This window comes from Trichosurus vulpecula, chromosome 1 (assembly GCF_011100635.1).
Source record: "Trichosurus vulpecula isolate mTriVul1 chromosome 1, mTriVul1.pri, whole genome shotgun sequence".
Taxonomy (NCBI): domain Eukaryota; kingdom Metazoa; phylum Chordata; class Mammalia; order Diprotodontia; family Phalangeridae; genus Trichosurus; species Trichosurus vulpecula.
Window position 1 is genome coordinate 349,265,354 of NC_050573.1, and position 21,406 is coordinate 349,286,759.

At 35.0% G+C, this 21,406-nt stretch overlaps 1 protein-coding gene across 3 annotated transcripts in view; it reads right to left on the bottom strand.

The window, feature by feature from the left end:
- The window catches only part of TENT4A (terminal nucleotidyltransferase 4A), a 97,791-nt gene that overhangs the window by 29,232 nt on the left and 47,153 nt on the right, over positions 1 to 21,406 (bottom strand). For all 3 annotated transcript variants that reach the window (XR_005010863.1, XM_036766639.1, XM_036766627.1), the window contains exons 2-5: positions 14,773 to 14,896; positions 7,805 to 7,851; positions 6,841 to 6,961; positions 5,089 to 5,196 (exon numbers count right to left, since the gene is read on the bottom strand). Coding sequence is in view for 2 of the 3 variants with exons in the window: in XM_036766639.1 (XP_036622534.1) it covers positions 5,089 to 5,196; positions 6,841 to 6,961; positions 7,805 to 7,851; positions 14,773 to 14,896 (400 nt within the window). In the remaining variant the exon portion in view is untranslated. The remainder of the gene's footprint in view (positions 1 to 5,088; positions 5,197 to 6,840; positions 6,962 to 7,804; positions 7,852 to 14,772; positions 14,897 to 21,406) is intronic.

Consider the following 21,406-nt stretch of genomic DNA (forward strand, 5'->3'; position numbering starts at 1 on the left):
CCAACAAATTTTTCTACATTTTCCCCTAATCTCAACTTAATATGGACGTTCCCAAATATTAAATTATATGTTGACTTAATTTAAAGGGTTTTATTGAGCTTTTGGTAGATTTTCTCCATATTCTCATCCTTTGAAACGGGAGTTGATACAAAAGCTTCAGGTATTCTTATAGTGACCTTTTTGAAAATACTTATCACAAACAATAAGAGATAACTACGTGTAGTAAGGGGTAGCTATGTGGTACAGTGGAAAGACTGTCAGGCCTGGAGTCAGGAACACCTGAGCTCAAGTCCAGCCTCAGACACTTACTAGCTGTGTGACCCTGGGCAAGTCACTCAATCCTGTTTGCCTCAGTTTCCTCATCTATAAAATGAGCTGGAGAAGAAAAAGGCAAAGTACTCCAGTCTCTTTGACAAGAAAACACCAAATGGGGTAGTATAAACACAGCTGAAATGACACAAGTATAGTAATTGTGTTTCTTATTATCTTATGATAGAGCCAACTCCATCAACTTTTATTTACTTCTTGAAGGAGATCATATGAGCCCCACCAAGTCTTATTATGATGCTCTCCTGTGGCACAAAGGAGCCCCAGGTTCTTAAGCACTAGCTTTGAAGATTCTATCAGAGCAGAGTCTGAAAATGAGACCCCGGCAATATACAACTAGCTAAATATGGAGAAACTCATTGCCATTAGGCAAGCCACTTGGTGATGAACTCAGAGCTATTCAATTCGATAAATACTTATTAAGTGCCTACTATATGCCAGGCACTGTGCTAAGTGCTAGACAAAGGACAATCACACCACCCAAAAGTGTAGCAGCCATGGAACCTGTTTCTAACATAAAGACTAAATTCAGGAACAAAAGCCAAATTGATGGGTAGACACTGATCAAAGAAGACACTGATCAGAACCAAAAAATTAATGCTAATTTAGAGATCTCCCAAAAGAAGAAAGTAATTCTGTAACAACTGTTAGCAGACACTCAAAGAAAAAAAACTAATTTTCCACAAGGACTATATAGATACCTACTTTTGTTTTTAATCTATTAATGAATTAAGAGATTAAAAAAAAAAAGAAAAAAGCTCTGGAGAAAAGAATTAGAAGGAGAATAAATAGTTTAGAATGGAAAGCAGCAAACCTCACCCAGTAATGGACTCCCTGAAAACCAGAAAAGTCCAGATTGAAAAAAATAATTCCATAAGATATCAAGAAATATTAAAAAAACAAAAGAAATGTAATGACTGAAAAAAGTAAAAAGAAGAAAAACCTATCTGCTACTAAAACCAAAAAACCTAGAAAACAGTTCAAGGAGAGAGAATTTAAAAATCATCACATGCCATGAAAAACCATGATTTTTAAAATATATATTTCAGGAAATCATAAATAAGAACTAATGAGATCTATTAGCACAAGAAATCAAGGAAAAGATAGAATCCTATCACTTTCTGAAAGAACTTCAAAATGAAAAGTCCTAGGAATGTCAGCCAAGTTCCAGAACTCCCACATCAAAGAAAAGATACTGTGAGCATCCAGAAAGAAGCAATTCAAGTACCAAAGATGAAATCTAGGATCCCCAAAAGACCTGGAAGCTCCTAATTTAAATGAAAGGAGATCTTAGAAAGTATTATTTCAAAAGCAAAAGACATATGCTTGCAATCAAAAATAACTTACCCTGCAAAAGATAAGTATCATTTTACTAAAGGGGAAAAAACAGACCTTTAATGGAATTGAAGATTTTCAACTATTTCTGAAGAGAAGACCAGAGCTAAGAAGGAACTCTGAAATGCAACACAAGAATTAAGAGAAAGTGAGAAAGGTAAAATTTATCTGAGCAAATGGAAGTGGCCTTCTGATAATGTAATGTAATCTTTATGATAGGAGGAAACAAAACAAGTGTCTCTTTAGAACCTTAATGTTTTCAAAGAAAATTTAGGGACTTAAATCAGAAAAATACAAGTCCTAGGGCCAGATTACTCCCTTTCTGAGTGCTTAAAAAGAGGGAAAATAAAGGAAGATATTAAAAAAAAAAACATTAGTATAGAAAGTATTAGAACTCGTTCTTTTTCATAATTGAGATGTGTGAGAACTATGAAAGCATGGAAGGAGTGTGGGGAATGGGCATCAAATGAACCTCACTTTTAACTGAAACACTTGGAGTGTTGGAGGAGTGTTGAATGGAGAGGACAGGTTATCAAAAAATATGCCACTGAACCATTGTTGTTTAAATGCACAGAAGGAAACAGAAATACAGACAAGCAGACAGCTTTAAATATAATGTGTAGAATTTGTTATGTACTTTTAAACAAATAAACAAAAAAAAAAGCAGTATGAATTAGAGATTCATGGTCTCACATACAATCCTTTGTGTTCTGCTGCTTATATGGAAAAATTAAAAAAAAATAGCAATAGAGGGAAAAAATTTGCAAAAAGTTAAGATGAGAATCCAACTAAGCCAGTCCATACCAAGAGTGGGTAACAATGAAGCCAGAAGTACAATCAAAGAAAAATAGAAAAGATCCATGAAGCTTCATATGGCAAACTACTGTTTTCAATAATGATAGAGGCATTATGCTTCGACTATAATAGAACAGTCCCTAAGGGGACTCTAAAGAAACTAAAGATGAGAAAAACAGCTGGGCCACACCATAGATAATTGGAAGAGGAATGAAGGCAATCTTGGGATTTAATAGGAACTCCAAAGAAGATGTATGAGGAAATATTGATAACTACAAAATCAATTATATATTTATTAAGCATCTACTATGCACCACATACTGAGGATAAAATGACAAGAGGGATGGAGTCTGTTCCCTTAGGGCAATGCAAAGAATCCTAAATGAAATCTATAATCAGAGTTCAGCCTAACTATCCAAATAGGAAAAAGAAAGTGGAGGAAACCTGCCTAATATCCAGAATTTTAACAATATAGTTAGATAGAGTTGGTCCAACAGTAAAATATTTTGGACAGATGGTGCAAAGTGACAATGAGCTAGGTCCAGAATTAAATGGGAAGAGAAGAGTAGGTTGGATTGCCTCTGGGAAATCTGACTCCAATCTTCTCCTTGAAACAAAGGTACATTTTTAAAATATCAATATTCTTCTAAAGATATTGGAAGAGTGAGTCACAAAACATCATAGTCCCTGAAGAATTAAAATTGAGGGTCATTCCAAGGGCAGTGAAGAAGCAGATAGTGAGTATGAGTATGCTACAGCTTATTACTAAGGAAGAATTCCACAGGAATGCTTTAAGAGGTATCATCAGATGACTGACTTTGATAGACTTAGCTCTTCTCAGCAATGCAAGGACCTAAGACAACTCCAGAAGACTCGTGATGGAAAATGCCATCCACATCCAGAAAAAGAACTATGGAGTCTGAACGCAGATCAAAGCATACTATTTGCTCTCTTTTTTTGTTTTGTTTTTTCTTTCTTATGGTTCCTCCCATTCATTCTAATTCTTCCATACAACATGACTAATGTGAAAATATGTTTAATGAGAATGTATATGTAGAGCCTATATCAGATTGCACATCACCTTGGGGAGGGGGGAGGGAAGGGAGGTGGAGAAAACTTTAAAACTCAAAAACTTATGGAAGAGACTGCTGAAAACTAAAAATAAATAAATTAATTTTTTTTTAAAGATATCAGAGAAAACTATGGTTGGGAAAAAAGAGGAATAGGATCACAGAATCTAGAAGGTCTCTGAGATGTCAGAGGCCTAGGATCTAGTCAAACTCACATATTTTACAAATGAGAAAAACAAGGCCTGGGAAGGTTAATTGTCTTGTCCAAGGCCACAAAGGTAGTAAAAACATTGGGGGTAGGATGTGAATCCAAGTTCTTTGACTCAAGAGCTGATTCTCTTAAAGAGACAGTTTATATATTTCACTAGTAACCAAGCAACATGAAGAATTGTAGGGAATGACCCCTAGTATTTTGGACAGAACTCTCATGGAGAATTTTTGGGAGCACATGGATAAGACTTACAGAATATGTAGGCATGGATGGGTTTAGCTCTGTACTTTGGCAGAGAGATCTGCAGATGTTCATCAGTGAGATCATAGAGCCATTAAAGCATGAAATGATATGATTTGTAAACATCAGAATTTTTATAAAACGTTGATGTTTATTTTTTTAATTCTGATAATTCAGGATAATATCATCTGTAAAACTTAGGTTAAAGAAGAAATCTTTAGAAGCCTATACAAATCTCTATCTGATTGCTTATCATCTCAGGGAGGATGGAGAGGAGGGAGGGACAGAATTGGGAACTCAAAACATGTTTTAACATGTAACTGGGGGAAAAAATAAAACATATTTTTAAAAAGCTTAAGTATATTTCAGTTTAACATTTTCTGGAAAATGAATCACATTAAGGAAGGTTTATAACTTTCTACAAGTCACCCATTTTCAGAATTGCTGTAAGAAAGGATTTTTAAAATCTACAGTGAGACAAAGCTATCACTTTAAAAATGTTTCATTCAAGCGAAAGTTCAAACAAAATGTTAAGTTCGTTTTAATCAAAATGAATAACATTTCAAAGGATACACTCTTCCTTGAATTTTTTAAGTTGTAGTAACACAGTTAACAACTGAATATTAGACAATATTATATTTCTGAGTTTTAAACTCACAACTAATTTATGATTTAATGAACTCTCATTAAAAATCCTGAATTAAACTCATAAATATGGCTAGTCTTCTATACTATTTCTACAAATAAATACTGGAAAGAGAATTTTAACAACTTTTTTTCAAAACAAAATTCTACTTAGTTTCAAATTTTAAGATAGAACAAGATAGTTCACAATGAAGAAGAAAATTTGCCACATGGTTACTTTAAATGGGACTCTCTCAGCTAAAACTTTGTAGTGTACATAGTGGCGAAAATACTCAAGTTTGAGTGGAAAAGCAAATCTTATAATTACTTAGAAATAACTTTGTAGCACAAACATTTTCCAATACATTTTCCAAACATATGCCACATCCAGCACTGCTTCTTATAGAGCTTAAAATCAAAGAACTAAAATAAGTTTTAAAATTCCTTACATTTTTTGAGATTCAACTTCAAGCATAAAAAGCATACCTTCATATAATCCTTGATCAACCGAGCTGCCTTCACACCAGTTTCCATATTAAAACTGATGTCAACTTTCACTTCTGTCTCCTGGTCAGTGAGTTTTATTATTGGTACCTGAAAAAAGTTTAAAGAAATTATTGACTTACTATGTAATATTTGTAGTTATTTAATAAGATTTTTCAAAATTGCTAGTTTGTATACATTTTAGGAAATAAAAATAACAAACACAGCTGGACAAAAAGGACTTAGCAATAATACCTCCATCAGTAAAAAGACTAAAATCCTACATCATCTGGATTACCAGAAATGTAAATAATGTAACAAAAACTAATGCTGCCTTTCAAAACACCTATAAACATATCATACTTACAGTACTTTACGTATAGTACAATTTGGTAAGAACACCAACATGATGTAATATACTAATTTGAAGTTCTAGAGCTGAAAAGGATCTTAGAAATACATCCCATTTTTACCAATGAGAAAACTGAGCCCCTAAAAGATTAAGGAATATGCTCAAGGGCACACAGCTTAGCATTCTCATCATCATTATAATAATTATAAAAATAATATTTATACAGCACTTACTAAGTGCCAGGCTTTGTACTAAGCACTTCACAATTCTTATCTCATTTGATCCTCATATTACAAAGCCAGGAGATAGGTGTTTTTATTATCCCCAGTTTACAGATAAGAAAACTAAGGTAGACAGAGATTAAGTGATTTGCCCAGGAACATCTAACTACTAAGGATCTGAGACTGAAGTTGAACTTAGGTCTTCTTGACTCCAAGTCCAGCTCTCTACTCAGTGTGTCACCTAGCTGCCTCATAATTAAGTAACAGAGCTGAAACAGTACCATTCATGACTACACCAAAATGCTTTTACATGAAAGTACAACTCTATCAGTAAATGTAGATGACTCATATCTTATTTATTCTTGCTTTTGGAGAATGGAGAGTTTGGAAGCAGCAGGTACCCCAGGGTACAGAGGATAAAGGTGCATCCCTCCCACAAAAATTTGCCAGTGTTGTAATAAGGTAATGAAAAAATATTTTGTCTACTACTAGTCTAAACTGTGTACTTAAAATCTCTTTTTGTTTTTAGGATTTCCAAATACTTTGATTCGGCTTCAAGAATCACAACAAATTTAACTTTCCATGTCAGCAGTAATTTCATTGCTCATCAATATAAAGATAAAACATTTTTTACACCTCTAAATACTATAAATAGTGAAATGTAAGAATAAAATTTCATTCAATTTGAAAAATGAGAAAATATTTAACAAAGTTCCTTTGCAAGTCTCCTATCTGGGAGTTTATACTAATACCAATGTTTTGGAGTTTACTAACATAATGGAGTACACTGAAAACCTAAAATGCCCCTAGCCTCTCATCTGCAAAGTCCCTAAAAGATTACAAGATTTCTAACTTGAAGAATATCTCTTCCTCCACAGGGAAGAAATTAAGTTTAAGTAAAATTATGGTATTCTGCCAAGAAAATCTTGATTGTTTACTAGTTCTTGTTCTACTCATAATTAAGATTTCCATTAAGTTTTTATACAGCTGGTAATCATGATAACAGAATACATTACAAAAAAGATTGACATTGTATACACTCAAATTTTAACCTAGACAATAACTAAATGTTGAAAAATTAAAGATTAAATCATCATAATCTACTGGACCCAAACAGAATGTGCAGAAATTTTTTTTAGTTCTTTAAACCCAACTGCTTCATTACTTTTAAAAAATACTTACTGTAGCTTTGTCAAGTACTTTAATGGAACATGGCTCAGCCACATTGTGTTTCCGTAATGCTTGTTCCAACAGCTGTAAAGGAGGACGTTCCCATTTTCCAAAAACTACTAAGTCTATGTCACTACACAAAAGATAAGAGTACATATGTCAATAAAACATGCAATAAATAAAGTTTATTTATATTCTTAAAGTAAAACAACACATAACATTTAGTACAATTAAGTCATTCACTCTGTCTTTAGGAGCATAAAATAACTGTAATCACTTGTAAATGGCAGTTTATTTCCCACTGTAAAATGACAAAGAATAGAGAAGTTAAGTAGTTTCTAAACATCCTACAGGTACAATTTAAAAATAGAACACATGTCTTCCGATTCACACTTCTGTGCTCTCTACTGATTACAGTGTTTTTCCAAGTCAAATTCACCTTTTGTTAAATGTAATTTGGGATGTCCCTGGGTTATCTAGAATCCTCATAAATTTCAAAGACTATTTCTCCCTCAATCTGCAAATTGTAGTTATAAGCTAGAACAGACATAAACTCTTAAAAATCAAATTTTTAATGAAATTTCTTATGAAATTATGCCAAATCTTACCCATGATTATGAGTAAAAAGGCCTATAATAGGAAAAATTGAGAATTATAAAAACTCATACTTAGGATCATTGAATCATAGGGTTAGATGGCATAGATGCCAAGTAGGTCATCCTCTCATTTTATAATGAGGAATTTGGGACCCTAAATAAGTACAAAACTAAAACTGTGAACTATGAACATAAAATTATAATAAACCCTGAAAGCCCATGATACTTCATTTCTTACCATCATTTTCCCAATCCCAATTTGGCTATAATCATGTGATACATAATCTTGAAACTTTCACACCACTTTAAATCTTTAACGCACATAAATTCACAACATTTATTGGGAATTAAGAAAAAAAATAAGTAAAAATTAAACTAACCTAGTTGGAAGATAAAGTCCTGTACTAAAGCTGCCAAATATCTGAACCTGAAAGAAAAAGATATTATCTACTAAAACATTTCAAAGCAACTCATTATCAAAGTTCTGACTAAATTAGCAAGTTTAACATAAAAAGAAATACTTATTATTAGATATGAAGTCAAACTAGAATTTTAATAGTAAAACACTGATCAAAATTAAATAATTAGTAAGAAAATATTTTGCAATCTACAGAATTCTTATTTTATTGATTTCCCATTCCCATTATATGAATCTCTAAAGCTCTCGAAACCAAAGAATTAGTCATGTTGCTCCACCTAAATAACTTTAAAATAAATACTGTAATTTTTGAAAGCCCTATGATAGATGACATTAAATTACTAAATCGAAATAAATCACTTAAGCAATTGCATTTGTAAGAACATCAAAAAGTGACATAAAATTCATCCACAACAAAAATAAAAATAATAGCTAAAGCTTACATAGTACTTTAAATTTGGCAAAGTGTTTTACTCATTCAATGGATCCTTAAAACAACCATAGGTATTATCCTCATTTTAGAAGTAAAGAAACCGAATCTCAGAGAAATTAAGTCATTTGGTGAAAGTCATACCAAGTGTCAGAAACAGGAACTGAATCAAGGTCCCTCCTAATTCTAAGTCTAGCCCATATGCAAAAGAACGCAAATATGCAAAAATACTGATACATGATATTTACGCAGAAGTGATTGCTGAGTCAGCATTAGTAACATGGAAAAACTATGAAAAATGGGGAAAGTAACAAAAAGTTAGAGAAGGACAAATGTTTTGATTTCCCCACTCCCCCACATCCCCCTTTCATACCACACCCCCCCACCCAAAAAAAGAAATCTACAAACTACAGGCCCGTGAACTTGACTTTGGTTCCTAGGAAAATCCGAGAATAAATTGTTAAAGAGAGGGTTGGTGAATGTCTAGAAAAGGAAAAAGTGATTTGAAAGAACCAACACGGTTTCATTAAAAATAGGTTATACCAAATTAACATGATTTCCTTTTTTTTTTGATGGATTACAAAAACAACGAGAATTCCATAGATACAGTTTACATGTATTTTAGAAAAACTTTTGATAAAAACTCAAATTACTCAGATGGAAAAGATGGAAAAATGTGGAGAAGATAATGCAATTAGATGGATTCAGAACTGGTTGGATGGTCAACCTCAAAAAGAAGCTATTAATGGTTCAATGATTTCAGCAGGGCAGGAGTTCTGCAGTGAAGTAACCCAGTAATATAGGTTTGGCCCAGTGTTGTTTATCACTTTTATCAATGACTTAGACAAAGACAAGGGTGGAAGATTCATCAAAGCTGCACATGACATTAAAATGGGAGAGATAGCTAACACACTGAATGAGTCAGGATTCCAAAAGTTTATTAGCAGATCAGAGTGTTCGGCTGAATCTACTAAGATGAAATTAAATAGGAATAAATGTAAATCTTACACTAACAAAAAGCTAACTTCATAAGTACAAGATTGAGGGAGGGATGCTTTTAAGACAAAGATCAGGGGGTTTTAGTGGACTACAAACTCAGTCACACTCAGCAATATAACATGGCTATCAAAAAATCAAATAAACAAATGCAGTCTTGGGCTGTGTTAACAGGAGAAAAAAGGGGGTAAGAGTTCCTCCATACTCTGTCCTGGTCAGACTATATCTGAAAGATTGCGTTGAGTTCTGATTACTTTGCTTTAAGAAGGATATTAATAAACTGGAGAGATTCCAAGTGAGGGAAACCCATCACTGTGAAGGGCCTGGAACTCATGTTATATAAGGATTGGATAAAAGGAACTCAGGATATTTGACAATGAGAAAAAAAAGAGGAAGAGAGAGAGATTTAAAGGGCTATCAAGTAGAGAAGTTTGGGGTTTTTTTACTGGCTGGTGCCAGAGAACAAATACAATGGGCAGAAATTGCAAAGAGTTTGATTAAGGCTTGATATTGGGCAGAAAATTTCCAGCAATTAGAGGTATCCAAAAGTAAAAATGGCTGCCTTAAAAAGTGATAGTTTCTTGTCCTCTCAAAAAGTCTTCAAGCAGAATCTAGATGACCTCCGGCAAGGTATTTTATAGTGAGGGTTCCTTTTAGGTAGAAATTAGGTAGAAGTCTCTTCTAATTCTCAAATTTTAGCATACCCTAAAAATTGTATTAGAAACAACCTAAAGGTAAGGATAATAAAATAACAAGAATATTCATAGGTAGTACACAAAGTTTTGTTATAGTCATATTATATAATGCTATAAATGAGCTTTAAAAATCAGTATATTTTTAGACTACTACAACAAATTATTCCTAAAATGAGTCATATATTAAAGTACAATAATCAGACATGCGAGGCACTATACATTTAAGAGCCTTAATAAGAACAACAGGTTGATTATATGCCAGGATACTACCTGGGCCAATAAAGTCTAAATAAAAATGACTGATGTATTTGTATAATTTTATATAGATGTGATTTATCTCATCTCATCCTAAGGCAAAGAACATTGTAATTTCAATAATTTCATGGAACTACAAAATAAATTTATCTACTAATGAAAATTCACCAGTAAAAGAAGAAATCATATTTTCTTACTACTAAATCAAAATCATCCCAAATTCACTAAACTGAAAAAGTTTTGGTAGTAACTGATATCAGCAGTTTCCTTAATTTTTTTTAAAGCCTTATTAAAATTGGAAAAGCAGGGGGCTGGGGCGGGGGAGGATAAAAATCTCCACTATACATTTTAAGACTAAATGGTCTGATAGAAAACCAATGAAATTAATCATTCAGTTTTTTTAAAAGGAAATCGTGGGGCATTAGTTTAGGTGGTTGGGGTGGGGGGAGGGACAGAAATTGTTAAGTAAATGACTCAAAGAAATCCTTTTTTTAAGCACCTTATTAGAAGCTCAAGAAAAACATATGTTGATAATAGAAGACTCTTTTATACAACAAAGGAAGAAAGGCAGCAAGGTAGTTGAACTAGTAAGTGCAGTTCAAAAAAATAATACCAAGAAATCAAAATAAACACTAAATTAATTCTTCCTTTTCACTGAGGAAGTCATTAAAGAAGATTCTCATTCTCAAACTGTCTTTTCATATGGGCAAGGTAGAGATAGCAACCAATGATAAATGTACAGGATGTTCTAGACTTTATCTAGAGATAGAAAAGTCACTTTGATGGGATGACACTGAGCCAAGAGTTTTTGAAGGAACTTAATGGTGAAATTGGATAATTATAGGCCAAAATGTGTAACCTGTCATTACAAACAGATACTGTACTGAAGAAATGGAATATGGCCAGTAATTATAAGACACAAGAATGCTCTACAATAGACCCTGAGAAATGATTAAATCTCATTTTCATAATGAGTAAGGAGGTGGAATGTATAGCTGAATGCTCAAGTAAACAACTTAGTAACAGGAATTCATGCCTGACTAACCTATTAAAAATTTTTTAAGGCAAAAACCTTACATTTTGATAACCAGGAACAACTGATAATAGTTTATAACTGACAAAGATTTTCTGAATAGCTATACTTTAATTTCGTTCCATAAATATTTAAATGCCTATTATGTTCAAGGTATTGTACAAGGCATTAGGAACATGCAATACCACAATCAAAGTGAGGAAAAGCCACCAGTTCATGACCTCAAGAAACTTGCAAGACATAGTATATAAATAGATAATTAAACACAAGGTAATTTGAAGGAAAGAGTACTGCCAACTAGGAGGATGAGAAAAGGTAGATGAACTGGGACGGAGAATATTCCAAGCATTAGGGATACCTATGGAAAGGACTGGGGGCAGGAAATGTCCAAGTTTGGGAAAGAGTAAACAGGTCAGTTTGACAGCAATGTCACTACATGAAAGGCAGTAATGTGAAGATAAATCTGAAAAATTGGCCAAGGACCAGAAAAGCAAGAAATCCTGGGCTGAGTCAGTAGGCAATAGGGAGTCACTGAAGATTTTTGAAGAGAGGAGTGACATGGTGTAAAGGAAAACAAATAAGATTTTTTGTTGTCTTTTGTTTTGGAGTGCTTCTCAGCACTGAGGCAATCAAGTGCCTTTGATTGTCTTGCCTTTGTTTGTAGGAAGGCCTACACACTTTTGGTAATTAGGTCAGGAGAGGTGTGAAGACCTCAGACCCTGAAAAAGGGCATACATATTCTGAGGTTAGCATTTTGCTTGGGGCTCACTCAGTGGAAGAGCGTCCTGTGATTTGAGCAGACCAGGCTCTGGGTAGTTATTGGAGCTGCCCCCCCACACCCACCCCCCACCTTGCACCAGCCTTTGAAAAACCCAGAAGTTGCTGCTTCTCTCTCTGGTAAATACGTACGTATAGCTTTGGTCAGACAGCTTAGAAGCCTGTCTGCCGATTTGTGTTATTTTGCTCTGTTTATATAATTTCTGCTTGTAATTTCTGTTTGCATTTGCTCTGAAGTTCAGGGTGCTGACTTCTCCCCCTGAACTAAGTGAATGATAAATGTATGTTTAATTAAAGTGAGACTGTAAATCCCTTAAAGTTGTTTTCCTTAGCAAAGCAAATCAAAGAACCTGTACTAGCAGCCCTCCTGTGTGGGGGTGTTATTGGCCTCACACAGCCACAGTGGCGGCAAGTAGCATTGTTATTACATATGGCCAAAGCTGTACATCAGAAATATTATTTTGGCAGCTTTATGGATAGAGGATTAGGGAAGAAAAAGACTGAAGGCAAGAAAACCAACCAGAAAGCTACTACAATAATCTAGGAAAGAAGTGAGAAGGGCCTCAACACCAAGGTGGTAAAAGAATGAATGGAGATAAGAAGATAAACACAAAGGTGTTGTAAAATAAAATTTAGAAATGGGCTGGATGAAGGGTTGGAGTGGCGTAACCAGAAAAACCAAGGATGACTCAGTTTATAAACCTAAGTGACTGGAAAGATAGTGGTGCCTTCAAGAGAAATAATGAAATCTGGAAATGGGATACACTTAGTGAAGAAAATTATCAATAACTATTTTGGACAAATTGAATCTGAGAGGCCTATAGGACATCCAGGATAAACAAATAGAAGATAGCTAGTGGATGAGAGGAATCTTGAGCTCAGGAAAGAAATTAGAGCCAGGTATTAACTTGGGCATCGTATGCATCAAAATAATATCTAAGCGCATTGAAACTAATCACTAAGAAAGGAGGAATAAAGAGAAAGGGAAAGAGGGCCCAAGACAGAGCCTGGGAAGAGGAGGGGGAGGGAAGGTGAGGAGAAGCATGGTACAAAGCAGTATAAACAAGAATAGTCAAACAGGAAGGAGGAAAACTAGGAGACAAATGGAAGCCAAAGAAGTGCCCTAAGAGGAGGAATAGTTGACTGTGTTGAAAGCTGTCAAAAGGTCAGGAAGAATGATGCAATTAAGAGATTATCAACCTATGAGAGAACAGATTCCAGTACATGATACTGGAGCCAGATACTGAAGAGTCAAAAAGTGAGTAGGAGTTGAAGAAGTGGAGGTAATGACTGTGGATGTCTTTTTTTCTCCAGGATTTGGCTATGAAAGAAAAAATACCTAGGAAAAAAAGGATGAGGAAATGGCATGGTCAAATGAAGTTTTGTTTTGATTTTTTTAGGATGAAGGAGACACTAGCATATTTGTAGGGAAGGCAGTGGTTGATAAAATAATTTTAACAGGAGAGAAAAGTTAACTAAAGAGAAGGTATTAAGGGCACAAACAGATACAGGCCTTGCAAGGAGGGCAACTTCTTTGTCAGAGACAGGAGCAAAGAAAGAAACTATGGCATAAGAGAGAATGAGGGCTTTGAGTATAGAATAGAAAAGAGGTTGTACACAACAGAGGGCCTCAAGGGTCTCTGCTGAGTGAGCTTGAGTGAAAGGGTGGTGTAAGGGAGGAGAAAATTAGTTTGAAATAATAATAGTGGCAATGTGACCAAGACACTATGAGGAAAAAAAATAAAAGAACTACCAGGCAGTAGTGAAGCATGTTTTAAAAATATTTCTTTACCATGGAACTGAGAAGATTAATTTTATTAAGGTTAAACAAGAAAAGAATGGAAAAGAGAAAGATAGAGGTAAAGGGAATAGTAATTGGAAATACAGTCTTATATATAAGGAATCTGTGATTTCACAAGCACAAGGTACTTCAAAAGTGGGACTCCATCCACCAAAGCCTCCTTCCAAGGCTTAATACATACCTTATAGGGAGGTGCCTAAGGCAAAGAGAAGTTAAAATGATCTGCCCAAGGTCACAAAGAGAAGAGTAAGAAGCAACGTAAATCTTCCTGACTTCAATTCCAGGACACTATCCTCTATGCCACACTGCCTTTACCAGAACTACTCCTATCTTCATGACTTTTTTATAAATGATCTGGACAAAGATGTACAAAGAGTACTATATAAAGACTGACATATTTAAGGCAAATGTTAAGGCAAATAAAAATTAGTTTTACAGCACAAATGATAAATTTACAGAGTCTACTAGAGCAGAAACCATGCCTTTAGACATCTTTTATCTCTCACAGTGCCTAATACAGTGCTTGTCATGTAAGAGGTAGTTCAGGATAGTTCAGTAAATGAAACTTTTAAAAAATTATTAAAATATGCAATTAATAGCTCATCTTTATAAAATGTAAAAGTCAAGAAATGAAGTGGTTTGTCCAAAGCTAAACTGGTAATAGATAGAAGAGTCCAGGCTTAAACTCAGGATGTTCCTTCCATAATTCTATTCCTACTGAGGATGTACTGCTTCTCAGATGGCAAGCAGGTTAAAGGAAATTAGAATGTTTGGGAAATTCTTAACTTTTAAGGCAGAAACAATATTAAAAAAAAAATCATACTTTTCCATAAGATGTCTGTTTGGCAGCACTCTGACTAGAAAATGAGTCTGATTCTTTATGGCAATTATATTTTCAAACTTACCTATATAATCATACAGAGGTTTGAAAATATGCACTTACATCAGCCGTAGGCCAAAGATCTTTTATGACAGTTTCTATTCTTTTAACTACTTCTCTTCGCATAGCTGCTTCTTCAGGACAGGGGGACATGAAATTATAAAAGTCAATTATTTCTTCATGAAGCCTAAAAGGAAAAAAAGGGAGAAGGAAAGAATAATTACTGAGTATAAATGAGCTCCCCAAGATCACTTAACAATATAAACCTATTAATGGCATTATTAAACAAATCACAGGAACAATCTTTAAATCCTATTGGTTATTTTATACTTAAATGTATAAGCCATACATTTTTACTAATAACTGGGCTAAACTAAAATAAGTCATGCAAAAGGATTTGGTTCTGAAGATATAAACTGGGGAAATGGGCAAAGTAGGGTAGCAGAGAAGGGAAGCATAAAAGGGAGGGAAAGGATATATAGGAGAGAAAAAGCAATATATGTATAGATGATAGGTAGTCACAGAATTCTACTACAGCCAAAGAACAAAGATCATTTAGAATTAGCATTGCTTAACTTAATTCAATAAACGTCCAAAAATATTTTCTCTAAAAGAGAATACTGGAGAGCAACAGCAAGAAATGTTAATTTAAAAAGGTGTTATCTTATTTTTATTTTTCTAAGTCAAATTGAATAATGTGTCTAAAACAGAGATCCCCCAAAAGGTTTACCCACCTCCACTTGCCTCCAGCCCCTTATCGTTCCAGTCAAAAATTTATATCAGCAACTGATAGATCTCATTATTGGCCTTTATACAAAAGAAGTACTGATACCAACTTCGCACCACAGATGCCAGGAAGGCTAGTCTGTTATTTTATTACAGAAGTTAACTAGGAAGCAGAAAAGAGTAAAACTAGGACTACAGAATTTATACATACACACACACACACTCTCTCTCTCTCTTAAAATTCATGTGCTTATATTGAAAAGTCTATATTTGGTAAACATACAGATTCCATTGCTACTGAAATAGCTGACAAAATAAATTATATTCTCGACTTAAAGTATTCTGTCAAATAAAAAAGGAAAGCAAAACAATGCCACTTTACTGTTACTGTTCTACATACAGCTTCTGCTGCTGACTTCAAGCTGTCCACTAAATGAATGCTTTGTTGTTGTTTTTTTTTAAAAAACAAGACTTTAAAAAGTTGAAAAGATGGGCAGGAACCATACTGACAAAACCCTGGGGGTGGCTGTGGGTTAAAGTATTCTAGTAGCCCAGAAGTTCAAACTGCTTGAGTAATTAGAGCCAATGCCAATTTGTTCATGATTTATGGAATGAAAACAACTGCAGCATTTGAAATGCAATTAAAGTGTACAAAATTTTTATCAGAATGGTAATAACCATCATTCAAATAACAGAACAGAGTTATTCAGGAGCATATGTTAAATTTTTATGGAATAAATTTATAAGCAAAAGGGCAGAAGAGCAATGCGATCAGTTTTAGTACATTTATTATTATAATAGAATTTTCTGTTAATATGTAACCACGTATTTTATCAGATGAACTGAGAGCAATTTAAAAGCACTATGTGTCATGTTTTACATTTAATACAACATATTTATCATTGTAAAGATCAAACTACCCACAACTAGAAAGTACAATTAACAAATTAATTATGAACCTATAGAAACATCTTTTATGAAGACTTTTTATTTATATCAGTAAGATGGACCTACAGAGGCAGTAGAGTAGGGAGTAGAGTACTGCATTTGAAGTTAGTTAGCCTTGGATGCAGATCCTGCCTGTGACACTTCTCAAAGAGAGTGGCCCCTGGGCAAGTTCAGCTTACTCGCTTGGCCTCAAGTAATTCTTTAGGTCATCCAATAAATCATAGAAACCTGTGATCTTCTTTGGTGCAAGATATTCCCACAAAGCAGTTCTAAGACAAAATTAAAGATCCTCCATTTTTTCACTTAAAATGAGCTTATCTTTATTAAATTTATTGATGATTATGAGCATACAAAAGAACAGCTAGGAGGAAATAACACAGGGACTCAAGGAAGGCCTTCCTTCTACTTCCTGCTACTTGTATAACTTTACACAAGTCACCTGAACCCTGAGACATGTTAGACATACTTCCCCACTTGTAAAAAGGGAATAAAACATGCCCTACCCTAGCTTGAAGGGATGGTGTAAGGATAAAAATAATTTTTATGCATGGTAGCATTTAGTAAACATTTAGTCTGTGCAGTGAATGAAAGAGAGTAAGGGCTTTGAAAATGGGTTAAAAACATTATATAATTCAAAGTATCAATCACTATTATTATAACTTCAGTTAATCAGCACCAGCACAGGTAAAGCATTCCAGAAATCTGCATTTCACTGAACTTCTAAGTAACAGGCAAACAAAGACAGCCTAAGTCCAAAAGACTTTAAAGATTTTAACTCAAAATCAAACATGTCCGTAGAACTGAGCAAAAAAAGATTTTTTTAAAAGACTGTTACTATACCATATACAGCTAATTTTATGAGTTTTCAGAAATTCCGAGAAAATGAGAAAAGGACTCATTTTGTGGACAGCTTGTAAGTCAGCACCAAGAGCTGTAACAGTAACAGTCTTTTAATTTTAAAATAAAAGCCAAAGACTAGGAATGAAGGGAACTGAGCACAGGACAAACGCAGCAAAATCTGTTATAACTAAGTATAGCTTGGTGTAAGAGTTCTATTTAATCCACTGACCCAAAACCTGAAAATTTCTGAAACGTGCTACTTTGAAGAAGCAAAAAAAAAAAAAAAAGTGCCCACTCCAACTCTAGTCTAGCATACCATATTCTGCTAGCTTCAGAAGCAAAAATTACATTTTAAATTACTGCTTCTTTAAAAGAATACTTTGACAAATACTTCCTGATCATATGTCTGTTTGTTTTTCACAATCATTTGCAATATCTTACATGTCTAAACAAGCAATTTTGAAATATCTTTTTGTTCCCTCGACTCTTGATGTTGAGTGGGATGGTGAAGACTTCTCATAAAATCTAAACCTCAGCCTTTCTGTAAATTGAGTGGGATAAATAAAAGTGAGGACTTTGCAGCATGGCTCAGGGCTTCAGATTGACAGCTAGGCCAAAGTTTCCAGTTATCAAAAAAAATCACCAGACCTGTAGGAATCCAAAACTTAGAGCAGCCTGACCCCCGTCAGCACAAGCCTCGCCAAATAAGGATAAAAGTGTTCTCAAGAGTTGGTATTGGCTAAATTAGCATTTCCTTGTTCTTTGTACCTGGAGTAGTAGATTTCCACCTTTACAGTGTGAGCCTGAACTCCACCAATGAGAGTAAAAGGTCAGTGGTGGGTGGGGGTTGTTTGTGTTAGGGTATATAGCTGGGTTCTGCCCTCTGGGCACCACCTCTCCCTACCCATTGTCTACCACCCTTTCCCACGGAATCGGAATAAAATTACTTTCTACTTTCTACTTGAGAAGCCTCTAAGTTTAATTTTGGGTGAAGTTGCTGTCCCACACCACCGTTGAGCTTTGTTTCTTAAGGGGAGGTTTGGGGTGGGGAGAGGGAAGAGATTATGGGGAAGGAATCTCTTTTTTTCTCCTAGCTAAAGTTAAGAATAGATAACTTGAACTTTATATTTACATGAAGTCTCTTTCAAAATGTCATTGTGTGAGATGTTACCAGCAAGATGGCACAAGTCACTTTTTGTAAACCTCTTCAACACCAAAACCTCAAAGGAAAGGAATTATGTACTACTAGGTATAGAGAAATCACAGCTAAATCCAAAAGATAAGACAAAAATCTCATGAGTTAACTCCAGGAAACTTTGATACTTAAGAGCTCTCACTCGGCAGCACTAACTTCAACCAGCTATTAAATGCCTCAGTCAGCACAATATCAAGCTTGCTCCCAAGCTTGTGACTCAGGGGACAGCTATGGGAACACCTCCTTCCCTACCATGGTAGTGACTTTGCCTGTTCTTCTCAACACACAAAAAGCAGCAGGCATTGATTCTGCTCAGTCACGGGAAGGAAGGTAGGTAGGGGGTGGGGGGAAATGAACTGAGGAACTGAGGCTGGCCTGAAAACATGTGTATATAGGACTTACAGCCAAAGGATAGAGGAGAAGTAGGGTAATGGGCCTGGAAGCCAAGTTGGAACTAAGCCTCCCACCTTCCAGCTTATTCATAGAAGAGATGTGATCTAATATTCCCTAATGAGAAGAGGGTGAAGCCACCAATAAATCAGCCTTGAGGGGTCTATCCATCTGTGTAAAAGGAACTGGCAAAAGAATACCAGAAAATATAGCAAAACTGTTGAAATACTATAATATCAACAGAAAAAGTCTGAATAAAAACCTAGCTCACGTGCAGTTGTACCAGAGAAGGCTTAAAAATAGAAGAATGAATAGAACTTTGAGAAATGAAAATACTTTGAACAATTTTAATAAAAAGGAAAATGAACTAATATTGCCTGATAAAAAGAGACTCATGTGGTATCCATGGATATCATGGAAAAGCAGTAAGAAATTCTAGAGTGACTGAAGAGAAGTAAAACTCTTTTTAAAAAAAAATAGGAATAAACTGATATCAAAACCTAAATAGCTAAGTAGAAAAAATAGAATTTTTGATCAAGAATCTTTCCAAAGTAAGAGAAACTATGAGAAAGATAGAGGCAGAGAAATTTGAACACAAAAATACTTAAGTGGAAGAAAATATGGTAGAAGACTTGCAAAAGGTGTCTGATGAGGTTTAGACTGTGGGAACCCCCTTGACCCCCCCCCCCATCTTCCCACTTGATCATGCCTAAAAAGCCTAGCCTAACTTAGCCTAGCCTTCCATTGTCTGGCTACCTCTGGATTGCTTTCTGGCTGTTTCCCACCCATGATCCTGATCAAAATTTCTATACCCTAGCTCTCTTATTGTCTGTCATCTCCAGGTAGCCTTCAGCTATTTCCCACCCTGGAGTCTGACCTTACCCCAGTCACCCCAGTCTGCTCTAAACCCCTCCTCTAGTCATCCCAGACTACTCGAGACCACCCCTCAATCCCTCCCACAATCTTTCTGTACATAAGTCTCATCTTGCCTCCATGAAGGTGCTCAGATTCAATCTAGCTCAGTAGATGGAATCTGGCCTGCTTGTGAAAACAAGCGTCACAAATGGTGAGATTTCTTAAGACAATCCAATATGGCAAAACCTTAATAAACTTTGTTTTTCCTTGGCTGAGAAGGCTTGAGTCGAATTCATGCGGCAGGACCAGGCGTGTCGGTATTTTGGGGTCTCGAGCACCCCTAGACCCCAAACCTCATCATATCCATACTAAAAGAAGGCATGAATTCCATATAAATTAAAGTGACCGACATCAAGATATATCCAGTGATTAGAGATCCTAAATCTCTCAGATAGTATGAATTTTAAAACCTTGACAATATAATTAAGGAAGGCACTAATCATGGGAATCTACAAAGTACTACCAGAATAAAGCCTCACGCTTCAAATACTAAGAGATGCAACAGTTAAATCTAATAATTGCATTAACAAATTTTGGAAGCCATGAAGAGAAAATCTTTCAAATCTGAAAGAAAAATAATTTCAATAAACAGTGTTGTTTGTATTCAAAATAAATTAGAGGAATGGAATCTTACATTCGGAAAAGCAAATGAGCCCAAGCGGAAACTCCAAATGACAACTAATGCTACAAACCTGAAACTAAATCATCTTTTTAAAAATACACGCACACACGGTAAGAAAGTAAATAAGTACACTGAACCAAGAAAAGCCTAATGAAATTGTCTCATAGTTACAGGTTATACGTTTTTGTTTTTGTTTTGTTAAAGCATGATGTATGTAAAAGAAAGAATAAATGAGGACCTTCAAAGGATAAAAAGGATCAAAGAGGATAATGTTGTAATAGGGAAACAGAAGAAGCTAACATTAAAGAATTACACTTACGTGCCAAGGACTAAGTATTCTGACCCCTTAAAATTGTAAATGAATGTCTTTGCAGGTGAGAATAGTGAAGTGGGAAGATGCAGAGTGGGGAAAGAAGATGTAGAGAATAGAAGAAATAGGTGATACACTAAATCCATAGGTGATGAGTAAAGACATGGTGATTACTATGGTCTCTTGGTAATGAGTGGTAAGAGACAGTGGTAAGGGGGAGGGAGTATCTCCTGCTGAACAGTATTCCCACAGGGTAAGAGGTGTGTAGCTGCGGTAGGAGATCAGACTCTGGAGTGGGGGGAACATGTCTTAGTTCCTAAAGACAGTGGGCACTGCTAGTAGTAAGGATGGTAAATCATAGAATAAGAGATGAGATGATATAAGTCCTTAGGGGTAGAGGCTGATCATGAGGAGGCCAAGAAATGGGACCAAGCCTTTATGATATGGGACACAGAATGACTCTGTGGTATTGCTGCCATCTAACATTATTTTCCTTATTTCTAAAAGTGGGGCACGGCAAAAGGGAAAAAAAACGAGGATAAGGTAAGGTCTACTAAGGTAATAATGTACAAATTAGAGCTAACAGAGAGCTCAAAGCTGGCACTTCTCAAACATTAACTCCATGAGGGACAGAGAGAGAACAGAAAAATATGAATATAGCTTTTAGAAATAAATCAGAAAATAAAGAACAGACTAGAAGGAAAGAGAAATAAAGAGGATTACTGAACTGAATATGGAATTTTCAAAATAA